The following is a 25794-nucleotide window of genomic DNA, read 5'->3' on the forward strand; positions in this document are numbered from 1 at the left end:
TGAAGCTGCTCATATCTCTATTCATAATTCCACCATTACACATTCATTTCTTTGGCTGTAAAGTTTTTATGTCTCTTGAGTCTTAAGTGCTGAGGCTTTTATATGCCCTACCTGGCTTCCTTTAGGCCTCTCTTGGTTTTGTGGAAGTGTATTTGTTATAAAGTGAATTCTGGATGTTTTAAGAGTCTTGTCTTTAAAGTTCCCCAAGGACAGCTCTGCCCGGGCTCCAGGTCGTCAGGCTGAAGTCTGTGCCCCTCTGGCTGTGGTTCTGATGTTCTCCCACGTCTCTAGGCCTGCTGTGTGCCAGAGTCAGCTCTTTCTGGCTCATCGGGAATTCTGCCAGCTGGGTTTTAACCCTTTGGTGCATGAATCAGGCCACGGCGGGAGTGTTTACATTGTGGTAACTGGCAAATGATGCAGCTATAGATCAGGGTCAGCTTTTCTTCCTGGAGAGCAGGGGGGTGGGCAGGGGGCTGCCTACGTTATCAGCACGCCCCTGCTCTGTGCCCACGCGTCTCCCTTTCCTGAAGAGGTCAAGGGTCTTCAAACCTGTCTGTTGTATTTTCACTTCTCGTTATGACACTTTTTTTTATTTCTGCAAGTTCTGTTTGGTTCTTTTCCAAGTTGGCTGTGTCATTTTCTTTAATAGTTTCCTGTCCTTTGCAGGACCTTTCTATCTTGAGGTTTATTTCTCTAAACGAGGTGAGCTTAGCTGATTTATTGGATTTATTATCCATCTAATCCTCTCAGAATCCCAAAGCTGAGGGGGTCACTTTTGCTGGTTCTCCTCCAGCTGTCTTGCATCCTGGTGGGCCTGGCACTTTTCCCCACTGGCCACCACCCTTATGTAACCCATGGGGCAGTTCCCAAGCCCAGGAAGAAGGTGCCCTTATCCAGAAAGCCTTGGCACTTGCGTTCTCCACTCATCTGAGGACGTTATGGATAGGACCACCCTGAACCAAGGTCATGGGCTGACATGGCTGGACCCACTGGGGTCCTCACCTGCTCCTTCTCCTGCTCGACACCAACACCATCTTCCTTGCAATTCCTGGGGCTGGAGGAGGGAGGCCCTTTCTGGGTCAACTGAAAGTGTCGTCTCCTGGGAGTCCAGCTCCATGGGGAGGGAGGAGTCTTCTGTTAGACTCCCCATCTTGGGCAGTTACTCTCTGGGTCTTCTTTTTTTTTTTTAATTGTTTTCCATGAGAGTGTGAATCTGAGTAACCTACCCACCCATCATCAGAGCAGGACTGTGAATGAATACGTGTCTTTTATTCCTTCAACAAGCCAGGCCTCGGGAGCCAGACCCTATGACGGGGGCTGAGGGGTAAATCCGCCGCAGCCAGGCCTGCAGCCCCAGCTCCCTCAGAGACCGCGTTCTGGGTCCTGGCTCACTGGAGACAGGCGAGGGTACCATGTCCAGGATGTGTAGAAGGCATGCTTGTGCCAGCGCACCATGTGACCGAGCCCGAGTGACCACAACAGCTCCTCCTGAGCAGTGCAGACGTGGTCAGCAGGAACCACAGTGCAGAAATGCCTCCTTGCAGACCCTTGCCCAGGGACTGAGCACTCTCCTGTCGCCTCCGGGAGCCGTCCAGGTGGAGGGTGGGCATGAGCAAGTCAGGGTCAGCCCCCAGTGGCGGGCAAGCCTGCCCCTTCGTCCATAAGTATTAAAGTGAAGCCAGGGATGCTGCCAGAGGTCGGGGAAGGACCACGGGAGCATCCTCGGCCAGCACACAGTAGGAGCTCAGCAGGGACTGTCCCCCCAGCCCACTTGGATCACTCAGCAAATATCATCAAGCCAGGCTCCCGTGAGATGACACGTTCAGATGACCCAGAAAGGGCCCCTGTCTTCCCACTCTGGGAACTAGAAGGAGGGTGGTCCTGGCACCAATCAGGAGAAGGAGAGGATGAGGCCATGCCAGACGCTCTCCCTCCTGGGGGCACGTCGGTCAGCTAAGCAGACAGACCCAGCCTGGAACCAGCCTTCCAGCTCATACCCACATGGGACCCCAGTGCCAACAGGAAGAGCAGGCAGGCACCAGGGCTGCCAAGAATGCACCCAGTCATTAGGGACTGACCAGGCATCACGTGCCTTGAACACATTCGAGGAGAACACGACCCCTCCTGCAGAGCAGCCCTGGCATCAGAGGCCCTCCGGGGGTGGTGTTATCCTTGGAGCTGAGTAAGCCAAGGGCACAGAGAGGGGCAAGTTGACCAGGCCCAGTGGTGGTCAGACGTCCGGCCCAGGCCTCCCACCGGGGCTCCTGGGCTTCCTGGCCCGGCGGTGTCCGGGAGCCGTCCTGTGTATCCCTGCCGTGCACACACGCTCCCCACAGCTCCTGCTGGACCGTGAGCCGGGGAGGGGTGCACACACAGGAAGCCGTGGAGGCGCCCCCACCACCCTCAGGCCTGAGCATTTGGCACCCCCTAATTCCCTGATGGCAGTGATGGGGCCCTCTGGGGTGGGCGGTAGCTATGGGATCAGGGTGGGCTGGGGAGGTGTGCTGCCCGGGAGCCCTCTGGGGGCATCTAGGGACCCCACGCTTGGCCTTGCTGAGGCCAACCTTCCAACAACCTCAGAGCCTGTCCTTCAGCGGAGATGGGTGACTGTGACATCCACATGCAGGCTCAGGCAGCCGTGGGGATGAAGAGGGGCCCTTGGCATCCTCGGCTACCAGGAATCCCCGACCACCAGGAATCCCCCGCTTGTTCTGATTCCCTTCTTCCTTCTAAAAGGGAAGTGCCAGGAGAGACTGTGGTGAGGTCTCCGTTTCTGAGAGTTGAGCCGGGAATGGAGGTTTAACCCTGTTCAGTCTGTACTGGGCGAACCTCCCCTCCCCCACCTGGACGGCACAGTCCCGGTCACTTTTCTGGGCCTTCTTGGCTCTTTAGCAACTTTAAGGTGTGGCATTTGTTTTCTTATTGTATTTCTTGTCTTCGTCCAGCATTTGGTGGCAGTCCATTGCAAGGGCCCTGACCCCGTCCCCTCCCCGAGACCCTTGGCCCTGACCATGCTCACGCCAAGGCCCCCGGGGTTCTGTGGCCCCCAGACTCCCCACCCGAGGAGCCAGTCTGGACAGAAGCCACTGCTCTGGGCCATCTGGCTGGGAGAGGGGAGGTGGCGTCTCACGGTTTCTTCCCGCCGGGAGCAGACTGCTGTCAGTCCGGGCACCAAGGTTTAAAACATCCCATATGTGTCCTTGTCCAATGAGTCCCACGACCCTTTCCCGATCCTGCCAGATGTTTTTCTGGGAGGGACCCTGTCGCTCACGTAAACAGCAGAGCGTGTTTTCCCAGGGATGCTGGCCCGGGCACTGCTTCTTGACCACCGTCTAGAGAAATCTCCACGGACTCGGAGGGATATATTTTGGGTCTTTGCGTGCGGCTGAGCAGAGCGCACAGAAATAAACCTGGGCTGTAACAGGAAAGACGGGGTTGGCCCTATGGGGCCATCCACAGATATGTCACAGCGCCCCCTGTGGTCAGCCCCACGCCTGGGAGCCCCCAGGCTTGAGGAGGCGTTGCTGCCTCTTGGGTCTCAATGCCCCAGGGCTTCCTAGGGTAGGGGAAGTGGCTTACAGCTTCTTGGCAAAGAGAGTCTGTGCAGGGGTGGTCTTAGCGGCCTCAAGGTCGTGGAGAGGTGGCATGGCCCCAGCCACGGGGTTGGGCAGGGGTGCTGAGAGCACCAAGAACTCCCCCCAGCTGTGAAGCAAGTCACGTATGGCAAAGATTTGCAGAGGAGCAAAAGGTGGGCTGAGTCACTCGCCAGAGACAACGCAGCAGCAGACCAGGACTCCGACCCAGGTCTCTGAAACCACGGGTCCTCCTGTGCCCATCTGACCTGCCCCTTAAGGGCAGCAGGAAGACCTGGGCTCCTCTGGCTTGAGCCCCCGGGCCTGCCTCCCCTAGTCTGTGCTGGGATGTGTCCATTCCCAAACCCAGGCGCTGTGTCCCTCAGCCCTGGGCCATCGTGTCAGGTCTAGGCTCCCTGCAGGCAAGCCTCACGCCCACCAGCACACCTCCGAGCCCTGCCCATCTGGTCCCTGTGCCCGAGTGTCCTGATCCTAACTGTCTTCTTGAGGCAGCCTCAGGACTGAGCTCCTGGAGCCCTGCTTCTTCGAAGCTCCCTGCACCAAGCCCACTGAGGCTCTTCCCTGTGGCTTCATGACAAGTATGGTGGGCTGTGTGGTGGCCCCAAAAGCTGTCCATCCTCCTGCAGCCTGCAAAGGTGACCTTAGTCCCATGAAAGTTCTCAGCAGATGGAAGTAAGTTACTGACCTCTGCACCAGAACACCCGGGATGCATGTGGACCCTAAATCCAATGACGGGTGTCCTTGGAAGAGAAGAGAGGGTGATCTGAGGCACAGAGCCACCCAGAGGAGAAGGTTTGTGCAGATGGATGCAGAGGTCGGGGTGAGGTGGCCACAAGCCCAGGGAGGCCTGGGGTCCCCCAGGGGCTGAACCAGGCCAGAGAGACCCTCCCCTGGAGCCTCTGGAGGGAGCTCAGCCCTGCCCACACCCTGATCACAGGTTTCTGACTCCAGAACTGGGGGAGAATGAATTCGTGTTAAAGCTGTCCAGTCTGTGGACAGTGGCTGCAGCCACCCCTGGACACTGAGAGTGAACTTGCCAGCTCCAAGGTGAAAACAGTGGCAGGACCCGCCCCCCACCCCCCCCACACACACAACCTTGTCATGAGGTTAAATGAGTTAATACGCACAGATGCCTGAATCAGGACTGACACTTGGATCTCAGCGCCCTTCACCTCCTCCTCCTCGTCATCATCACCGTCATTGTTAGCGGCCCTCATCCACTCGTTCGGTGGACACACTGTGCTCCTGCACGGCCCTGATGTGGGCAGCGAGGCTGGCGAGCTGGGAGGCTCCGCACAGGACTCACCCTGCCTGCTGGGACCGCATGGACAAGACCTGTGCAGTGACACAGAGGCCCCGGGAGAGGCTGGATCCTCTGGTCATGGGAGGCGTGGGGGCCTCAGCATCAGAGGTGGAGGGGAGAGCTGGGTTCATCCAGGAGGGTGCAGCCTTTCACTCAAAGTGGGGGAAGAACCCCATGTGGCACCCGGTGTCTGGGAGGCTCCGCTTGCCCTGGCAGGCCGCGGGCACAGCACAGATGACCAGGAGTCTGCATTTCAGGGGCTGAGGCTGGCGCTGAGTGAATGTGTTTGGCCCACTGAGGATTTTTTCTTAAAAACCATCCTAAGTGACTTTGGCTCCATTGCTTTTTGCCAAATACCTACAGTGATACCAAGAACTTTGTACACTCTGAGGGTGGTGACTGGACGTGGAGCCCAGCACAGACCCAAGTCAGTCCTGCCCTGAGTACACGGGCTGGCCACACCATCCCCCTTCCGTGGCCTGGCTTTCTTCTGCCAGGATCCCCAGGATGGTGAAAAGGCGAGTGTGGCCTCAAGCTGGGGGGCCCAGCCTGGGCTCTAAGTCCCTGGGGGTCCCCTTGGGAAGTCTGGTGGACCGTAGTCCCCGCTGCCATCGGGCAGCTCTGTCTCGGGGAATGTCGTGTTTCTTTGCTTTTTGTTATGATGCAGCACCCCAGTTATCTCAGGGCAACTGGGGAGTCTGCTGGTGCTACATGCGCCCACCTTAGACGGGGAAACATTATTGCTACATTGATGCTGCTCATTGATACTGGGAATCTGTTAAACAGAAATGGCAAGGGGAACGGAGAAAAACAGAAAAAGAAAAATAGAGAGGTGCTGGGTCACTTCAGGTCTCACCTGTGATTAAGAGTGTGTGCAGCCTGCACGTGAACCCGGGTTCCCACACCCACCAGCTACCAGGGGCCAGGCGCTGATTTTAGACCCCCAGACTCACTAAGGAGTCATTGACAGATACAGTTTGTGTGTATTTCAAGTCTACTTTGTGATGACTTGATGCCCACAGATGTCGTGGAATGATTGCCCCACATACGCATCGCCTCACACAGTTAACTGTGTGTGTGTGTGTGTGTGTGTACACGCATGTGTGTGGTGAGGATGCTTTGGTCTCTCAACACCTCTCAAGTACGCAATACCATATTATTAACTATGGTCACCCTGCTGTTCGTTAGGTCCTCAGAACTTGATCTTATAACTGAAAGTTGGTCCTTCTCACCTACATCTCCCCATCCCCCTGACCCAGCACCTGGCAACCACTGCTCTATTCCATGCCTGTGAAATTGGCTTTTATTGATTCTACACATAAGTGATACCATACAATACTCGTCGCTCTGTCTGACTAGTTTCACTGAGCAGACTATCCTCCAGGTTTGTCTATGTTGTCACAAATGGCGGGATTGCCTTCTTTATATGGCTGGATAATCCCCCACTGTATCTATCTACCACACCTTCCTGATCTGCTCACCCACTGAACGACACTTAGACGTCTCTGTATCTTGGCTGTCCTGAGTAAGGCTGCAGAGAATGTGGGAGTGCGCTTGTCTCTCCGAGATCCTGATGTCATTGTCTTGGGCTGGCTACCCAGAAGCGAGATGGCTGGGTCAGATGGTGGCTCTCATTTTAATTTTCTGAGGAACCTAGGCGGTGACTTCATCTCTCCAAACCTCAGTGTCCCCATCCATGAACGGAGCAGTGGTCCTGACTTCCCCATCAAGCTCATTGCGTTACCGAGCCCAGGCTTGTTCTGCTCGCCACAGGACAGGCCAATAAATGATGAGATGAGTTGCTAGAACAAGGAATAACGACTTTAACCAGAAAGCTAGTGAACCGAGAACGCCAGACTAGTGTCTCAAAAAACCATCTTTCCTCAGTCCAAATTCGGGCTCCGTTTATATAGAAGAGGGAGGTAGTGGAGCCACTATGGCACTGACCAATGGCTGAGCAAGATCACTAATGATCACTGGCTTGGGGGCGGGGCTTATCGTGGCACTGACCAATGGCTGAGCAGGACCACTAAAGGTTGCTGGTCAACAGTTGCTCACTAATGGCCGCTCACTTGGGGCGGGGCTTACCATGGCACTGACCAATGGCTGAGCAGGACCACTAACGGTCGCTGGTGGACAGTTGCTCACTAACGGTCACTTGCTTGGGGAAAGGGCCCGTTGTGGTGCCAGCCAGTGGCTGAGAGGGGCCGCGATAGCTCGAGCCTGCCTTGCTGCCACTGCACCCGGGCAGAAAGATGTGACACCAGAAAGCTTCCAGGTCTGAGGAAGTGCCAGCCGCTCCAGCAAGGTCGTCGCCCGGCTCTCGGCAGAGAGAGGGCCACAGGCAGCAGAGAGCGCGGTGGCCACCCTGGGACTGGGATCACTGTCTGAGATGGTGGGCACAGTGGGCTCAGCCTGCCTCTGGCCCCACCAGTCAGCTTGTACACCGATGAGATGGCCCTGGAGCGGGGCCCCCGCCCTCCCGCCCGCTCGCACAGTGAGTGGAGGGAGGGAGCGGCCGTCCTGGTGGGCTAGGGGCAGAGAAGTACAGGCAGAGCGGCCCCTGCCTCAGTGGCGTGCGGCCCCCGGCGCCAAGGAGGGCCGAGGGAACACCCATCACGCGCCAGGTTCGGGCTGGGCTGGGGTGGCAGGGAGAGGTGGCTGTTTCACTGGAGTGGGTCCTCAAAGTTCTTATCATAGCTTGTGTGGTTCCTGGCTGAACAGCACTCAGTGACCCTCTGCTGCCTGATCCTGTCATTCAGACCCGCTGGACCAGAGAGAAGTGACTGTGCAAGTTCGCAGCAGCTTAGTCAGGGTGATGGACTTGCACACAGGCCGGTCTCGAGCCCACTCACATTAAGATAAAGGCAGTGCAGACCCAGGGGAGCTGGCAGACAGGGGGGTTGTAGGGGGAGGCGGTGGCCGGGTGCGGCCAGAAGTGTGTCCTGACCCACAGAGGTGCCCGGAGGGGACCATCTTCACTGTCAGCTCCTCAGCCCTGCTTGGGGATCCCGGGGACACTGAATACACCCCCTCAGTCGAAGGGACTGGAGTCTTGGATGTGAAAGGTCTTTCGTGGCTCAGACTGTCCTGGGGGCCCTCAGCTTCCCCCCGAGTACCTCCCAGATATTGTGGGGTCAGGACCTCCCTCCAAGCACCGTCCCCCCTCCCCCGCCAGTCATTACTCCTGTGGGATGCCAGGGGCCCACCCAACCACCAGCTTTCTTATGCCATCTGCAGGGGATTCTAAGGGTGCAAGGGAGCATCCTCAGAGGAGCCCGGAGTTGATGAGCAGAAGGAGCCCCACCTGCTGCCATCTTGTAAACTGTAGTTGCCCTGAAGGTAAAAATGGTTTTCAGCCCAAACATCCACCCATGCTGACTGAGGCCCTCTCCCCTCTTTCTAGACAAAAATTCACGGGGTTGGATTTGTAAAAATCCACGCACCCTGGAATGTGCTGTGCCGAGAAGCCGAGTTTTTGAAGCTGAAGATGCCGACAAAGAAGGTCAGCGATGATGCTTCTGCTTCCAAGGGGTCCCTGGGTCTGTGTGTCAGGGAAGCTGGCAGGAGAACAACATCGGGAGGGTCCGGGTTGTTAGGAAAAAGCCCAGGAGAGCTTCAGCGGCCCCCACCCCAGGAGGGCAGAAGGGTTCCAGGGTCCCCTGGGAGGGCAGAGGTTACAGTCTGGGCCCCACAGAGATGGCATAGGGGCCCGGGAACTTCTCATAAACACAAACATGGGGAAACTTCCTGCTCCCTATGTTTAGTATTTCAGTTGGTTCGTCAGACTCATTTTATATGATTACAATTTCTATCTTGCTGGGGCTTTTCTTCTTGATCTCCGACAACTTCAAGCTGGGAACCCCATGTGTACCAGGAGCTCAGGGAGGCCTCAGGGTTTACTTGTGAGCGTGGAGAGGGAAGCTGTTCTCAGGAATGTCAGCTCCCAGCTTCTCAAATCTGCTAGCATCCTTTGAATTGCCTCTTTTTAAACAAATCCAAAGTTGGGGGAAGTTCCCTGGAATGTACTAGAATTGCCCTTTTGGCTGGGATCTCCCGAAACTCTGAGCTTTCAGGAAACCCAGCTTTCAGAAAACCCCAGGCGTGGAGGAGGCATCCTGGCCCATCCCCACCCCCTGTTCCCAGGCCAGCCAGCTCCAGGGGCAGGGGTGGAGGGAGGGTAGAGGGGAAGGGGCTGCCTCCCCAACCAGCTCAGAAGAGATGCCCAGGGTCAGGGCTCAGCAGATGACACGCTCCCCTGCCCTGCCTGGTCCGCAGCTGTATCACATCAGCGAGACCCGCGGCCTCCTCAAGAAGATCAACTCTGTGCTCCAGAAGATCACGGACCCCATCCAGCCCAAGGTGGCAGAGCACAGGCCCCAGACCACCAAGAGGCTCTCCTACCCCTTTTCCCGGGAGAAGCAGCACCTGTAAGTGGGGGCCCCACCTGCCCACCCCTTCCCAAGGAGGGCGGGGTCTGCTGTGTGGTGACATCACCCCATGCTGGACTTGCCCTAATGACACAATCTGCAAGACCAACCAGAATTCTCCATCCCTCCCCCACCCAAAGAAGTGGCCACTTCAGCCCCTGGAGTGTATTCCCATAAGAGCTTGTGCTTCTTGAGCACAGAAATAACCTGGAAATAACCTCTGAGGTCACTACAAACTGAGGAATTAAGGGGACAAAAATCTCTCCTTCTGCTGGGTGACAGTTAGGAAAACTAGCACAGGCCCAAGTGAGGGCAGGCCTGGGCCCCCTCCCCTGCCTGACTCTGTCCCTCTCAGGATGTGTTCTGAGAAACTGGGCAAGGTTGACTGTAGCCCCTGAAGTCTGCCGAGCTCTGGGAGCTGAGAATTGGAAAGCAGCTCCCCAGCCGGAGTTCTGGGGCCCAGGTCTTGCAGCTAGCGGGGCGGCCTGGCAGGCCTGCACCTCTTCTGGAACCTTCCCTCCTCCCCCAATCCTGATGGGCAGTGGGGCGTAGCCACCTGGGTCAGTGGCGGCTGCATGGCCTCGCTGGGCAGAGCTGGAGTGTGGGCGGGAGTGGGAATAGAAAGTTTGGAGTCTGGGAATCCTGTGGGGCTAGGATGACAAAGCTATGGGGAGGAGGAGGCCCATGGACACCCCTCGTCCCACGGGACCCACAGAACTGGGCCTCGGCTCAGAACTGGAGCTTCTGCTCTGGCCTGGGCGTTAGTCATAGGGCAGGGGCCACATGCTTCATTGCTATTTCCCAGTCCTGCTGGGGATCAGACATGAGAGGGAGGAAGTGCCCCAGCCCAGCTTCCCCCTCCAGCTCCAGGCCCCAGGCCCCTGGGCATGAGAGGGAGACACCCGCCTTCCACGGCCCATAAGGCCCCGGCCTCCCTCCACTCTGCCCTGGCTGGCTCCCTCGACACCCCATCTCGCGGGCCTGGCTCTCCTCCAGGCTCTGGGCCACTCCCACCCCGAGTAGCCCTCCCCAGCTCAACCCTGACTGTCTTGGGGAGTGGGTGATACATTCCAGACATGTCCCTGTGCCCTCTAGCCCTAAGACATCTATGTAGCCCAAGACCTTAGGACTGAAACCATTTGGGAATTACAGTGAGACTGTGTCAAATGTTAAAGTATCCAAGAGTGTGATCGCCGTGGTATCACTGAAGCAGAAGTGAAATTGCCCCCTGAGGGTGTCCTCAAAAAGAAAAAGAAAAAGGGTCCTTGAAGAGGGAGGTCTGACCACATTTGCTGCTAGGATCACCTCCCCCACCCACACCATGACCCCGTGTGGGTCCAGTGGGTGAGGATGAGACAGATCCTTCCAAACATCCAGGGTTGGGTCACACCCAGCAGGTGGACTGAGCTTCGCTGATTTCACGGTCACCATTCACAGGGGTAGTGTGACCCCTTAGGGCCTTGGGAACCAGGAAAGCCAACTCCAGTGAGCTGTGTCTCTTTTTTCTCCCCAATATTTCAACAGATTTGACCTGTCTGACAAGGATTCCTTTTTCGACAGCAAAACTCGGAGCACAATAGTAAGTATCGCTCACTCATGGGAATCCACAGCTCCTCAGCAAGGTGGCCCCCGGGAAAGGGGATGATAATTTCATTTCAGCTAAATTCCCCTGGGTGGGGGGACTCTAATTGTCTGTGATGGAAATAATGAGAATAATAAAACCAGCGGGCTGTGAGGAGCCCAGGGGAAGGACGGGTGGATCCGCGGGAAGGAGGCAGAGGGACTCCAGACCCCTCGGGTTATTTCAGAACGTTCCCGTGTCTTCAAGGCTCCCGCACGCCTCTCCCGCTTCCTTGCCGCTGCCTTTATGGAATCTTTACATTCCTCTCTGCCTGGAGGGTTCTGAGCAGGCCTGCCCGGCGGGACTGATGGTGTGGCGCAGACAAAGGCATGAGGGTTGGGGCTAGATTTCCAGGGCTTTGCCAGACGAGCAAACTGCGATTTGAAATCTGACCAGGCCACTCTGCCCTACTCCAGGTATTGGTTTAATGTTTATCCAGCAGCCACCAACTTGTCCACCAGCCATGCTGGGCTGTGTCCAGCTCGGGACCCAACTTCTATCTAAACAAGGATTAACCTGGCGGCCAAGCCGCTGCTTTTCTCTCTCCCCAACCCAGCGAGGAGAGGGGCAGGGCAGAGAGCAGGCAGCCGCTCGACCTTGAGCAGACAGCTGCTCCTCACAGCTGTATCTCGAGGCTGGCAGGCACCAGGCACGGGACAGCTGTGCACGCTGCCTTGGCATGGGGAGCTCAGGCCAAGACCTGGACAGACCAGACCCAGGTCCCATCCACCCTGTGTCCCCTCCCAGCCTGGCAGCTTCCGTGGTGGCCTCTGCTCAAAGGGCTCCCTTGTGCCCCCACCAAGGGTGACCTGGATACAGGGCCTACTGTTATTATTGATTGTGTTATTGGTGAAATTCAACCTCATTATAATAAACAAGGAGGAATTCATTTATGCAAAAATGCCAGCGGCCAGTGTAGTTTGGGGTTGATATATGTCCAGGAGAGGAACTTCCTCTTGGCCACTGACTGCTCCAGGGAACTGGGCCCAGTTGAACCTGAATGGTTTCATTTTTTTCTTTGTCATTTTGGGATGAGGGAGGATAGGAATGGCCAGTGGGGAGACCTGGGAACCTGCCATTTCCAGAAGTGTGTGTGCCCTGGTTTTATATTACTGGGAATCACCAGCATGCTCCTGCAAGGGTAGGGTGTAAATTTGTAAATCCATTCTTGTTGTTGGGGAGGTGGCCCAAGGTTGGGGGGCATGCGTGAATGAAGGCTCTGGGGCCCATCTTGTTTAGGATCTGCTTTATAATTGAATTCAGACGTGATCCCCAAGTCACAGAAAGCTATTCTGTCAGAGCCAGTAAGTGTTAGCTGAATCATCCTTGACTCTGATTACCTCTGAGGTGGGGGTCACTGTCTCCCAGAGACCTTGAAGGCCAGTTTGTAAACCACCAATGCACCAGAGAAACTCTTGGGTGACTCAAAACTCTGCCCTTGGTTAGCTCTATCCTATGGTCTCAGAGACCCAGCATCATTCTAGACAAGGCTACGATAGTCCTTCCTGCCTCCTTCCCTGTGCTCCTGGCACTGGGGCAGCCCAATATGCAGGTGAGTAGGAGCCAGGATCATCAGGGAGCCATGGGGAAGGACCAGAGGTGCTGGTCTTGGGACTTGAATCTTCAGCCTGTAGGCGCTAGGGAGCCATAGATGGTTGTGGAGCAAGGTCCTAGAAAAATCACCACCAGTGGCCAGACATGGAAGAGGGTGAATATGGGGTCATAGTGGTGGTTGTGAACCAGGGCTGTAACTGCATGTGGAAGGGAAGAGGTGATTACAGGAGAAGCAGCAAGGTCAGAATGAGGCCACCGATGAGATTCAGAAAGTGCCGGGGAGGGAGCCAGCTCACTGGGTGACTCATTCATTCACTCGTCAGTCGGTTGCTGAGCACCTGGTGTCTCCCCAAGACAAGCGGGAGGGGAGAGGCAACAGGCACGCTGATACTTGGCAAGTGTGGAGGGGTCCGGGACGAGAGAGCTGAGTTAGGGGACTCTCTGGCAATCCAGTGGTTAGTGTGCCACACTTTCACTTCTGGGGCCAAGGTTCAGTCCCTGGTTGGGGAACTGAGATCCTACAAGCTATGAGGTGCTGCCGAAAAGAAAGAGAGAAAGAGAGCAAAATTAGAAGGTGGAACAGTGGGGACCATGGCTCCTCGGTTGCCTGTTAGTTAAGGTGGCCCTGCAGCCACTTAGCTCTTTGGGGGACAAGTGTTTCTGGTGAAAGGAACAGCCAGGGTAAAGACCCTGGGGTCCCAGGAGAGGACCGGTGAGTGAGGGGCAGACAGGAGGCCAGGTTGCTGGGACAGAGCTGGGCAGGTGAACAGAAGTCAGACGCCTCAGGGCCTGAGGGGCACTGGGAGGCGGGACCTTGGGGGTGTCGAGGGGTTGGAGTGCTCTGACCCGAACACCCACGGTGCAGGGTCAGTTCTTTTCATCTCATTCTTCAGATGGGGAAACAGGCTCGGGGCACCAGGTAGTTGGCCCAAGACCCCACAGCTTCAAGGACTCAAATGCAAACAGGCAGACCCCCAGGCCTGGGCTCCCAAGGATCGAAGTGAAGTAATTTGTTAGTTAAGATGGTTGGATGGCATCACTGACTTGATGGACGTGAGTTTGAGCAATCTCCGGGAGTTGGTGATGCACAGGGAAGCCTGCAGTCCATGGGGTCTGCAAAGAGTCAAACACGACTGAGCAACTGAACTGAACTGAAAGGAGCTCAAGTTGCTAGACCATCCAGGGCCACATCAGGGAGTGGTCCTACGGGCAGGGCCCTCACACCTCTGAATTCCAACTCACCCCTCAGCTGGAGAGCCAGAAACATGCCATGCACTGGACGCCCATACCCCTGGGCGCCAGCTCGACAAGGGCCTTTCAAGGTGACCTTGTCCTGACACCATCCTAGGGGGGTGCGGGAGGCTGGTCACAGTCACCACCTCCCTTCCCGGCGACCCTCGATGGAGTAACTGCGGCCCCCGCCCCTGTCTCCACCACAGGTCTACGAAATCCTGAAGAGAACAACGTGTACGAAGGCCAAGTACAGCATGGGTAAGGGCGTGCCTGGGGCTTGAGATCAGCACTCGTCTCGCTGTGTGATCTTCCTCCCCATCTTCTCTGTGGGGGCTGGGCGGCTGGGCTGGGGCTTTCCAGAGGGTTTTGATTTAAGCCTGTGTAACCATTTCAAGGCAGGAGAGCCGTTCCAGGACGGCAAGGCGGTTTTACGGCTCTTTTAAGCACCAAAGGATACTCGTCTCTGGCTGGAGGCGTCGGCAGTGGCCTGAGGCGCCTCTCCTAGCAGAGGCAGTGAATCCTGCCTGCGGGAAACTGAAGGGGCCACCGAGGGGTCTCACCCTGCTCTTGACCCTCTCAGTCCAACGGGAGGTCGTTAGGGTCCCATGGGGGCACCATCCTCAGCCAGTAGCCAGACACACATGCAGCCTAGAAGGTGCCTCCCCCAGCTTCCACCCCGAGCCGCGGCCCTACTGGAAGGGGTGCCTGGATGCAGAACCTGCCACAAAACCATTGCCGCTGGGCTCCTTGGGTACCAGTTTACAGAACACCTCAACCACAGGTGCAAAACCTTTCTGACCAAAGCGTGCAGAGGGAATCCTCTCCCCATGGGGGTCCCTTGCCCGGGCTGAATTTGCTAAAGCAAATCATTTCAGGACAAAGGGATGCCTTTCCCCAGCCTTTCCTTGCTTCTCCTGGAGCTGTTTTACAACTGCTGAGAGCTGAGATCACAGCACAGTCCTTCGTGCTCTAGAAGCGTCTGAAGTTTCGTGGCTGGGGTTCAAGGGTGCGGGGAGGGTCTGGTAAAAGCCTGTGCACCAGGGGAGACCCTGGGGGGTGGAGGCAAGAGTGAGATGCTCCCAGCTGAAGCCTGGGGCAGGCCTGAAATGCAGGGGAGGAGAAAGGATGCCACCTCCAGAGTCAGGTGGGTGTATGGCCCCTGCCCTTCTGGGACTGAAATCTCTAAGCCTGTGTCCTAAGTCACTGGGCATGGGGGAATTCAGGAGTCAAGAGGAAGCCAGGAAAACTGACTCCATAGCACAGTGTCCAATGGAATGAGATCCTCCAGGGTGACCCAGGCCACCAGAGGTGGGAGAAGCATGGGTCTAGCCCCAGCGATGCATCTCTGACCTCAGTCTCCCTGTAGGGTCCCTGTATGGACAGAGGACCCTGGCAGGCTACAGTCCCTAGGGTCGCAGAGTCAGACATGACTGAGTGACTAAATGCACGGGGTCCCTGCTGGTGAAGATTTGTGTGGTTGCTGTAAAGGTTTGCAAAGAGTTCAGGGTTGGGCCCTTCTCAGCCAGAGCCGACCCCACACCAGGCCATCCTGGTCGTGGGGAGCTGTCTCTGTCTTCTGGCAAGTTCCATGGTGGACTGGTTCCCAGCAACCGTGATAGAGCAGACAGATGGTCCTTCTCTGCTCCCAATTCCACACTGGCACCTTGTCTGAAAGCCCTCCTGACCTCCAGATTCATAGATGGGGTCTGTCACCCACTAGCCTCTGTGTCAGGTAGGACCCCACCCTCAGGGAGTTTCTGCTCTGGAGGAAGGAGACAGATCAGAGAGAACCAGGTAAACCAGAACATAGTCTTGCAGGTTGAAGGAGCTGGGGAGTGAGGGGGAATTTAGAATCGGTGGTCAGTGGTCTTTCTGATGAGGTGGTGTTAGAGGGGTGGGCCTTCCAGACAGAGAGCACGGCCTGTGCAAAGACCCTGTGGCAGCACGGCGTTGAGAGAGTTCTGGGGGCGGTAGATCAGTCCCCTCCTTCACGTTTTATCGTAGCTGAACTTTCCAGCCAGGGGATTTTGGCCACGTGCCCCCACCTTACTCTGCTTTGGGTTTCCAAGCATCCTCAAGTGCCCTGATTACCCCAGATCACTAGCTGAGGAGATGGTCTATTAAGTGGATTTCACGGAGGGACTTTCCCATCCATGCCAGAGCAGAGTAGTCACAAGTGGGACAAGTAGGCCGCTGAAACGTCTGACCCACTTACTACCTAGAAGGGCTCTTGGGCCAGGTGGAGGGTTCTGTGACCAGCAAAGGGCTTCATGGAAACTCCTGGGCAGCTCTAGCTCCCCAGATCAGATCTTCAAGGATCCCAGGCCCTGTGCACAGCCAGGCTCTGCCTTCCCCCCTTACTCTGGGGCTGGGCATCTGAGTCCACACCTCTGGACTCTGGGAGGTGCAGGTGTGGTTATGTTTATCCTGCTCCCAGTGCGGGGTGTTGAGCAACAACCTAGGTCCTGGCCATCATTCCACTGTCCCCGGGAGCACTGGATGGCAAGAATGAGCACCTTGCCCCCAGACACAGCTTTGATCCTTTCGGGGCCTCATTCATGTATAACTAATAGCCGGATGTATAAACAGGGCAAGGAGAGGGAAGAAAGAAGGACTCTGCCCTTTTAAATAAGAGGCGCAAGTGTGATAGATACGGTAAGTGCCTCTGCCCCGTGTGGGGCCCGCAGGTCTCCTCTTCGGCTTTTCCAATCAACCTAAAATCTAATTCCAAATTGTATGTGTGTTTTCTGACACCATCAATTTTCCCATCCGTATTTTTCTCATGATTCAGCTTCTCTAACCACTTACATTCCACTCCCTCATTCATCTGCAGGCTTGCCCTCAAGCAGGTGGGGGTAGCTGGTGAATCGCAGGTTTGGGGGTCCCTCCTTCCTCCCAGGTGTCACTTCCTCTTGGGGTTTCCTCTCTGTCTTTCTAATTCTGCCAACAGAGCATGTTTTTATCATGTCGAACCCGGGGAGGAAACCCCAGAAAGGTGGCCGGGCTCTGTGCGGCCAGGTGTGGCTCACTTTGAAAAAATTTTCAATGATTGAGACAGTCCTGGGACCTCTCTGATTGAACCCGGAGCTGCAGGAGACACGACTGGTCCGTAACCCTCTCTCTGCCTTTATTTTCAAGGCATCACGAGCCTGCTGGCCAATGGTGTCTACTCGGCGGCCTACCCGCTGCATGATGTAAGTAAGCTGAACCCACACTGTCCATCTTTGCGTGTCATTTGAGTCCCCAGGTCCCCAGGACCACAGCACACCAAGGCTCCCCCAGGGAGCTCTTATCGTCCTGCGGTCCGGGCTTCCTGCTTTGGCGCTCCTATAAAAACGTCACCGGCTCACAGCCCGTCCTGGTTCCCCCAGGTGGGAACAGACTTACACGCAGAGCCATCTTTTCTCACTGAACCGTTCCTGCAGGACAGGGGCGCTATGGCAGCAACTCTGCCCCAGGCGTATCTGAACCTCAGGCCAGCTGCGCGCCAGCTCGGTCTCCCCACCCCTGCCCGCTGCCCTGCTGGGCTCTGGCAGATTGGCCAGAGCTCTTCGTGTATCTGCTTCTGCAGAGCCAGTGGCCAGTTTCCTGAGCTGCATCTCCAAATCCCACTGGTGCCCCTGACAAATACAGCCTGTGGCCACAGCCGCATGATGGTCTTGGCTCACGATGGAGAGAAAGAGGATTCTCTTCTTATTGTCTCCATGGAAACAGGGACTAGAGTTCAGCAGGGCACTGGGGATGGGCCATGGGGCCTGAGCAGTGTGGGAACACCGGACGGAGGATCTCTGGAACTTTCCAAATGTGTGTTACTGCAGAGACTAGGAGAGAACGGGGGCAGGCCTGGGGGTCCAAGGACCTGGATTCTAGTCCTGGCCACTCCCTCCTTTGCGGCCTTGATTGGAGGCCTCCCAGGTCCCCTCTGAGCCCCAGCACCCCCATCTGCAAGTCGGGAATAATGCTCACCCTGTCCAGTTACCAGGGCTGCAGAGGGTGTTGATGGGAATACAGAAGTGGGAGGGCTTTCAGTGAGACACTGGGTTGGACAGACAGAGGGGGTCAGACAGCAAAGGGCCATCCAGCCGGACTGCTGACCCAGAGGGAAGGATGCTTAGCCGACCTGCCGCCGCCCCCTTGTCACTCACTGCGGGGGTTGGGGATCAGCCCATCCCGCTTTCCCATCTCTGTACCTCTGTTCCTGCTGTTCCTTCTGCCTGCAATGCTCTTCCGCCTTCTCTGCCTAGACCCTCGCCCAAGGCAGATAGAGCAACTGCCTGGAGCCTGCCTTTTCCCCTCCCCCACACGGCTGAGTCCTCCCTTCCTCTCTGGGCCTGCCTGCTCTCTGTTCCACTAAGAAAACACTGTTTGGCTGTCATTCATTACACATGTGGCGCCTCCTATGTACCTAGTAATGCGGTGTGGGATGAAATCAGGTGGTCTTGACAATTGACCTATTGCTGGATAAATGTTCCCAGGACCAGGCTCAGACTCGCAGGTCCCAGCTGGAGCTCCTGACTCCTCCCTAGAAGGGACCTCACTCATCTACCCCACCAGTGCCTCTTGGGTTTGCTCAGCCTCACGGGCACCAAGAACACAGCCCTGCATGGCCTTCCAGCTGGTCACCCCTACCAAGAGGTCAGGGAGAGAAGCCAAAACATTTCAGGGCCTCCCTGCCTGCTTGATTCAGCCCTTTAAGTCTCGAAAGGGAAAGGGAAGAAATCAATGTTTCTGAGCACTTAACTGTATGCAAAGAACCATGTTTAGTAGGAGCTTTATCTCATTTAATCTGGTGCAGACACGAAGGCTCAGAGATATTTAGCAACTTGCCCAAGGTCACACAGCCCCCCTGTTGGGGAGCTGGGGCCAGAAGACAGCTGTGGTTGACAGGCTATTCCACCCCCTGCTGCATAACCACCTCCACCTTCCTGGAGGCCGATGCGCCTCCTCTTCTCAGGCTTGGCTGCTGCATTTGTCTTAGGAATGGATTCTCACTGTAGTTTAAACCGAGTACAAGACCACCTAATCCACGGGGCCCACACAAAGCATTTCCAAGATCCATATCTTGGAAATTCCTCTTGCATCATCATCTTTGTACCTGACAGGGCAGTAGGGAAGCCCATCATGTGGGGACTGTTCCCACTTTACAGATGGGGAAACTGAGACTGCAGCTACTCTTCCACTTGCCCAGGGGCACACAGCCAAGGGGCAGAGCCCAGATGCTGGCTCTGTTTCCAGGGTTCTTTCCAGCCAGATGATGGACCTCAGTCATCTCAAGGGAATATGAGATTTTCCGTCCATGAATTTTCCATGCAGCTGATGGACATGCACACCATTAAGTACTGAAGCTGAGGTTCAAATATTTGGGGCAATAAATCCTTCTGAATGGAGTTCCGTGGACGCCATGCCTTAAATAGAGGATGCTGGCTGCACTGAAGCTGCACCTTAGCCTCTGGCAGGAGGCAGACTCCTCCTGTGCGTGTATGGGTCTCACCATCAGCCTCTCACCCCTGAGCTGTGCTAGGTCACATCTCAGTACATGGCCTGGAGCACCCCACCCCCTCCAGGTACTCACTTGTTCATTCATTCAGCAAGAGCATCCATCCATCAGACCAGGTTCTGGGTCATGGCCACCCAGACAACAACCAGTTATGACTGTGCGTGGAGGATAGAGGAAGAGCCTTCCGACCTGTAACTGGCGTTCAACTCCGGAGAAGGACTTGGCATTTCAGCTGCTGCTGGACAGCTTTTTGGCTTCCTTCCTGGTTGGCAACTGCCCCCTTCCAGGTCCCCAGCTAACTGACCTCTGTGGAAATGAGGTGCTCCTGGAGTCGTGGGGCCATCTCAGTTGAGAGGGAAAGTGCTAGAGAGGCATAAAGGTTGAGGCGGGCGGGTAGGGGGGCGGAATGTCTAAAAACTGAGGGGAACTCGGTTAAACTGCTCCCAGAGCATCTTCATTCAAAGACCACGGGCATTAGTGGTCTGTCTGGTGATCATATTCTCACCACTGGAAGGGGCTGGCTGGCCTGGTGGGGCTTGTGGAAGGAGCTGGTAAGTGGAGAGGGCACCAGGCAGACCCTGTAGGCCCAGCCTCTCCTGCACTTCTATTCGTCTATGTCACCCGTCTGGGAAACACCCTTTTGACTTTTAGGCCCTCCTTTTCTGCTGGGATTGGAGACCTGGATCCAAGTCCCAGGTCTGACCAGGGTCTCGCGTCTCTCCCAGGGAAGTCAGTGTGCTCCTCTGAGCTCCGGTGTTGCCATCTGTAGGATGAGGACATTGGCCTCACCGATCTAACTCAGCATCCTTCCTGGGACACTTGAGAGGGAGAGGGGCTCCTTGAGGTGCATCCTTCTTGGATGAGAGGGGCATCCTTCTTGAGAGGGAGAGGGGCACCACACAGGTGGGGCCTGGGACAAAACAGCAGGACACCTGGCAGGATGGGATGTACATTGACCATCCCTCCAGCCCCCACAGCCCCTTTTCTCTGTGTCACCAGTCCCAAGGGACTGACTGCTTGCTCTCCCTGGGCATCGTCTCTGCATCGAGGGGAAGGCGCTTCGGGCTTTCTGGGAGTGGAGGGAGGGCAGGTGGGACAGCCCGGGGCTCACGGCGCTTCTTATCACAGGAGGAGGGAACCTAGGTGCCCTTGCACACTATACGAGCTTCTCTCCTGGGACGAGCCCACCTGCCTTGTGGAAGGGTCACAGGACAGTAAGAGCCTTTCTCTCTTTCCAGGGAGACTATGAAGGAGACAACGTGGAGTTCAATGACAGGAAGGTAGGTGTGCAGACCCGGGAGCCCGCTCCTTGGGGTCAGGGGCCCTGGGGCCAGCAAGGGGCAGGGGTGCAGGGTCCCAGAGCCTCGGCCCCACAGCTGGCGGAGAAGGTGGGTGAAGTTGCCTTGTTGGACTATTTTCCTCATGCTGTGTGCGTGCTAAGTCACTTCGATCATATTTCACTCATTGCCACCCTATGGACTGTAGCCCGCCAGGCTCCTCTGTCCATGGGATTCTCCAGGCAAGAATACTGGAGTGGGTTGCCATGCCCTCCTCCAGGGGATCTTCCCGACCCAGGGATCGAAACCCGGTCTCCTGCGGCTCCTGCACTGCAGGTGACTTCTTTACCGCTGAGCCATTGGGAAGCTCTGATCCTCAGAAGCATCCTTGGCAGGTCGTCCGAGCGTGTGAGGGGAAGGGAAGTGCCCCGAGCCTGCCCTTTTGCCCCGTCCTTCCTTCATGCACCGACTGTATCTCACTGGAGCAGCCAGAACCTCCACGGTTCTTTGCTGACATTTAGCCTAATCACCCCACCTTCCGGGGAAATGAGTTTGGGAACAGCGAGGCCAGCCACCTGGAGTGCCCCGGCCCCCAGCATCACTCCAGTAGGGGACACCATGGATGGTGGTCAAGCCAGTACTTCTCAAACTTACCTGTCCTGGAACCCTTTTTAATGGGGAAGTTACGGAGCTAGTGTTCTGCGGGACATACTTTGGGAAACACCAAGTGACCCGTTCTGCTTCACTGGCTCCTAATCCCACCCACCTGTGCTCTCAGTCACTCCTGCACCATCACAGCCGCTTCTCCTCCTTCCCTCGCTTGCCTACTCCCCGATACCAGCCTCTACATAGCTTCCCTGGTGGCTCAGACGGTTAAAGAATCTGCCTGCAATGAGGGAGACCCTGGTTCAGTCCCTGGGTTGGGAAGATCCCCTGGAGGAGGGCGTGGCAACCCACTCCAGTATTCTTGCCTGGAGAATTCCATGGACAGAGGAGCCTGGAGGGCCACATCCCAAGGGGTCACACAGAGTCGAACACGACTGAGCCACTAACACTTTCTCTGCTTCTACATGAACTCCTCCCATCTCCCCAACAAGCCCAGCCCTCCCTCACCTCAGGGAGCCACCCTGCCCTGCATTCCTTCAGCATCCCACCGCCCCCCCCCCGGCCCCCCCACCCTGTGCACTTGCCCTGCCTCTTCTCCTGGAGAGTGGATCCCGCTGAGATGACGGTGGAGATGACGGTGGAGACGCTTCCCTGAGAACCTCACAATGGAGGCCTTGTCCCCAGTCACCAGGGCCCCGAGCCTCTGTATGGGAACTGCTCTCCGCTCCCACCTCCCTCCAGCCCCCAATACGTGCTTTTAAATCTCTGGTACTTGATACAACTCGCCCGCCTGCCCGGGAATCCAACTGAAGATGCTATCTGATTTAGCACAAAAATTACATATTTGGTTATTTTTAGTGGAACATCTGGCATTCGTCTAAGAGTCCGTGACTTGCAGATCTCTCCTATCCGGTCCACCGGCCTGCCCTGCACCAACCCTGGCCTTGGAACCCAGCCTCCTACGTCCCTCTGCACCACCTGCCACTCCCTGTCACCCCTTCTGGCCATTCAGCATCCAGGTCCCAGGCCCCCTACCCCAGTCTCCCCGCCTTTTTCCCCACGCTCCAGCCTCATTGACCGCCATTCTAATCATAGGAGACTTGACTGATGGCCACATCAATGCCAAGACTGTGCTATTCAGTTATTACTTAGGAACTACTTGGCACCGCTGTGTGCCAGCCCAGCGAACAGCTCCAGGTTTATTCAGACCGAGTCGGACACGACTGAAGTGACTTAGCAGCAGCAGCCATGTTCTCTGCCTGGAATGCTGCCTGCCTCTCTCTATTTAATTTTATGTCCCAGCAACAAATACAAGGCCCGAGAATACTGGGTGAGTGGATGGATGATGGGTGGGTGACGGATTGACAGGTGGATGGACAGGTAGGTGGATGGATGGGTGGACAGGTGGATGGACAAATGGAAGGGTGGATAGATGAGTAGTGGTGGATGGGTGGAAGGAAGGAAAGACAGAAGGGAGGAAGAGGAAATGCCCCAGACACGTGTTTGGGTCTCAGCTCAGAGAACTCATTCTCCCATGATCATTTCACCCTAAGTGATCTGGTTCTGAGTATTTCGCTTTTGCAATGAAAAAATCCGTGGCATCCTGTCAGTGGCAGGATCCCCATGTGCCCGAGGACACAGGACAGAAAGGGGGGCGAGCCAAGCCAAGGCCATTTTCCTGTGCTGATCTGACAGAGCAGGGCACAAGCAAGAGGGTTTCAGGGGAGGCGGGCCAGAGCCGGGCCAAGCACAGCCACAGCTCTTGGCCTTATCTTTGGACTGCAAACCCGTGATCCAAGAGCTCCCTCCTCCAGGTGTGAACTGAGGTGGCCTCTGGTATGCTGTGCTGAGAGCCACAGGGCCCTGGCCCGTAATGCATTTATTCATCCATTCATTCAACAATTGCTTGCTGGAAACTTGTCATGTGCCTGGTCTGAGAAGCTGGGGATGACACAGACCAGACTGGCCCTACTGGTGCCTCCATCCCAAGGGGAGATGGCAAGGGACAAGTCCATGGACAGTCCTACGGACCCCCTCAGTGCCGTGACAGCCCCCCAACCCAAGCCATGTGGGCTCAGGTGGGAGGTCTGGGCTGGAGAGATGCCAGTGGGTGGAGCCAGGATCTCTCTGAGGTCAGGTGCTGGAAGGCTCCAGGGTCACCATGACCAGAGCCACCAGCCCCCAGCAAACCTGCTCCAGGGCCTCAGACACCTCCCACCTGCTCACAGGCCGAAGGGCTCCGCAGAGCTCTGCCAACCCTAGCCAGGAAATCTGATGTTTGATTTCCTTGTGCTGATGGCTGCAGGGTGATTGATGTTCTCTTCTTGGCAGGAAGAAAAGTCTACCGAGATAAAGTGGTTTTTGTAGAAAGGTGGGCTGTACCCCCATCTGTCATGTCTCCTGGTGGGTGATGGCCAGCCTGCTGCGACCAGTCCTACTGGGCAGGCCCAGGAACGGGGTGGCCAGTATGACAAGGCCAAGCCTTCAAGTGGGTCTTTCTGTGCCTCCCCTTTCTATCCCAGGGCCTCTCTCCTCATCCCTCCCTCTGATCCACCTCCAGCACGTCTAGGCTGTAAATTTCAGCTGAGGGGAGGAAGCTGCCTTTGGTGACGGCTGCTCTGTTTATCCAGAGGTGCTGTGCCATCTCATCGGAGTTTGCTGGCTCAGACCTCTCCCTTTAGAGAGTAAAACTGTAGGCTTTCCTCCTTTTCTGCATAATCAGACAGATGACACGTAATGAGCCCCCAGCACTCCACTTCACAAAGCCTTGGGTCCGTCTGAGTCCTCACCATGACTTGGGAGGAAGGACAGTCCCCTGTATCAAGGAGATTGTGGGACTCGGCGGGGAGGGTCTGCCCAGGACACCCACTGCAGACCCAGTGGAGCCACCATCCCAGCCCGGCAGCCTGGCTCTAATTCCTGGACCCCTTCTCTTCTGAGATAGGGTCGGCCCCGTGCATCCTAGTCCCTTCTGCAGAAGCTCCAAAGGCTCTCCCACCAGCAGCCAGACTTGCCATTAAGTCTTTCAGGACTTGGAGTCATGCTGAACACGTCCTGTTCATGCCACTTAAAGAAAGACTTAAAATCCAAAGAAAGCTCCTCTTACAGAGATCAGAGTAGGCGAAACCCAGGATTTTGACGGCAAGGTTCGCTTGTAGTTAAGAATGCATTTAGCTGTTCTCTGTTGTTTTCCTCCCTGCGTTCTCCTCCCTGCTCGTTTTGTCCCTGTGTGCTGACTTCTGATGAAATACAATGTTCGTGCTCTCCTGAGTATTATGCTCCAGCTGCAGAAGGAGAGAGGCAATGCAAAATGGAAAAAAAAAAAAAAGGAAAGTTTGCTGCACCTGCTAAAGGTTCTAGGGACCCTTGACTCCCTGGTCTGTGGAGGCTGGACCCCTCTGAGTGAACCTCTTACACATTTTTAATTTTCAGAGGCTCAGTTGAAGGGATCTTTGTGTATGGAAAACCATCCCACCAGCTGTGGGTCTTCCAAATCAGTGGGGGAGAATGTACTCACTCAGGCTGATATAACAAAGTACCAGACGGAGTGGCTTGAACAGAAAACATTTTTTCCTCATGGTCCTGGAGGCTAGAAGTCCTAGATCCAGGTGCCAGCAGGGTTGGATTCTGGTGACAGCTCTCTCCCTGGCTTGCAGACGGCCGCCTTCCCGCTGTGTAGCCTTTCCTCCATGTGTGCACAAGAAGGAAGCCAGCTCTGGTGTCTCTTCCTTTTCTTATATGGACACGAGTCCTGTCAGGGTCTTTTCTAATCCCCTTCATGTATCACAGCCTGTGGTGGTGAAGGGGCTTGCGTAACTCAATGAAGCTATGAGCCGTGATGTACAGGGCCACCCAAGACAGACAGGTCATAGTGGGGCCCTGATGCTGGGAAAGATAGAAGGCAAAAGGAGAAGGGGACAACAGAGGATGAGATAGTTAGATAGCATCACTGACTGAGTGGACATGAATTTGAGCAAACTCTGGGAGACAGTGAAGGACAGGGAAGCCTGGCAGGCTCCAGCCCATGGGATTGCAGAGTCAGACATGACTTAGCAACTGAACAAGTCCTGTCAGAGCAAAACCCTGCTCTCATGACCTCATTTAACCTTAATTACTTCCATAAATATGTAGCCTCCTATTACAGTCACATTGGGCAACTGAGGGTTCAACACGTTTGTGTTTGGGGAGATACAAACATTGATTCCATAGCATAGGGTATTGGGCGCGATGACGTAAAAGGCTGTGTTTTAAAATCAAAATAGAAAGCTGTATTTGATGTATTTGGGGCCACAGCAGAATCTGAATGTAAGAGACTCTCGCAAGTTTTAAATTTAAATATTAAGAAAAGGGAAAAGGACAGAAGTCAAGCTTCAGTGTACAGGAGAGACCCAGAGACCTTGGCAAGTCCTCACAGGCATCCCCACGCTGGCCTTCTATCCATTCCCTGAATGATGCCAGCAGAGACAGGGAGCCAGGGCACTGGGTTCCCAGCTGGGGCCAGCTTCCCCCTGGCTAGCCAGCAGGGTCACCGTAGGCTTTGGGTTAAGGTTGATAGAGCATTAATTACCCACGTGCATGGGATCTCTTTATTGAAACCAGCATTCCTAACCCGGTATCTTCTTTAAGACACCCTACGTGTTCATACAGACATATGAATATACACGTTCCCACAAGGCCAAG

The 25794-nt window shown here is 55.8% G+C and overlaps 1 protein-coding gene across 10 annotated transcripts in view; it reads left to right on the top strand.

Annotated features, from left to right (window-relative positions):
• ANO1 (anoctamin 1) overlaps nucleotides 1-25794 on the top strand; it is a 172269-nt gene that overhangs the window by 91406 nt on the left and 55069 nt on the right. For 6 of the 10 annotated variants that reach the window (XM_070782481.1, XM_070782482.1, XM_070782483.1 and 3 more), the window contains exons 4-10: nucleotides 8303-8401; nucleotides 9175-9326; nucleotides 10851-10905; nucleotides 13941-13992; nucleotides 16324-16389; nucleotides 16873-16928; nucleotides 20470-20511. In XM_070782481.1, coding sequence (XP_070638582.1) covers nucleotides 8303-8401; nucleotides 9175-9326; nucleotides 10851-10905; nucleotides 13941-13992; nucleotides 16324-16389; nucleotides 16873-16928; nucleotides 20470-20511 — 522 coding nt within the window. The remainder of the gene's footprint in view (nucleotides 1-8302; nucleotides 8402-9174; nucleotides 9327-10850; nucleotides 10906-13940; nucleotides 13993-16323; nucleotides 16390-16872; nucleotides 16929-20469; nucleotides 20512-25794) is intronic. The other 4 variants (XM_070782484.1, XM_070782486.1, XM_070782488.1 and 1 more) reach the window with 1 other exon arrangement.

This window comes from Bos indicus, chromosome 29 (assembly GCF_029378745.1).
Source record: "Bos indicus isolate NIAB-ARS_2022 breed Sahiwal x Tharparkar chromosome 29, NIAB-ARS_B.indTharparkar_mat_pri_1.0, whole genome shotgun sequence".
Taxonomy (NCBI): domain Eukaryota; kingdom Metazoa; phylum Chordata; class Mammalia; order Artiodactyla; family Bovidae; genus Bos; species Bos indicus.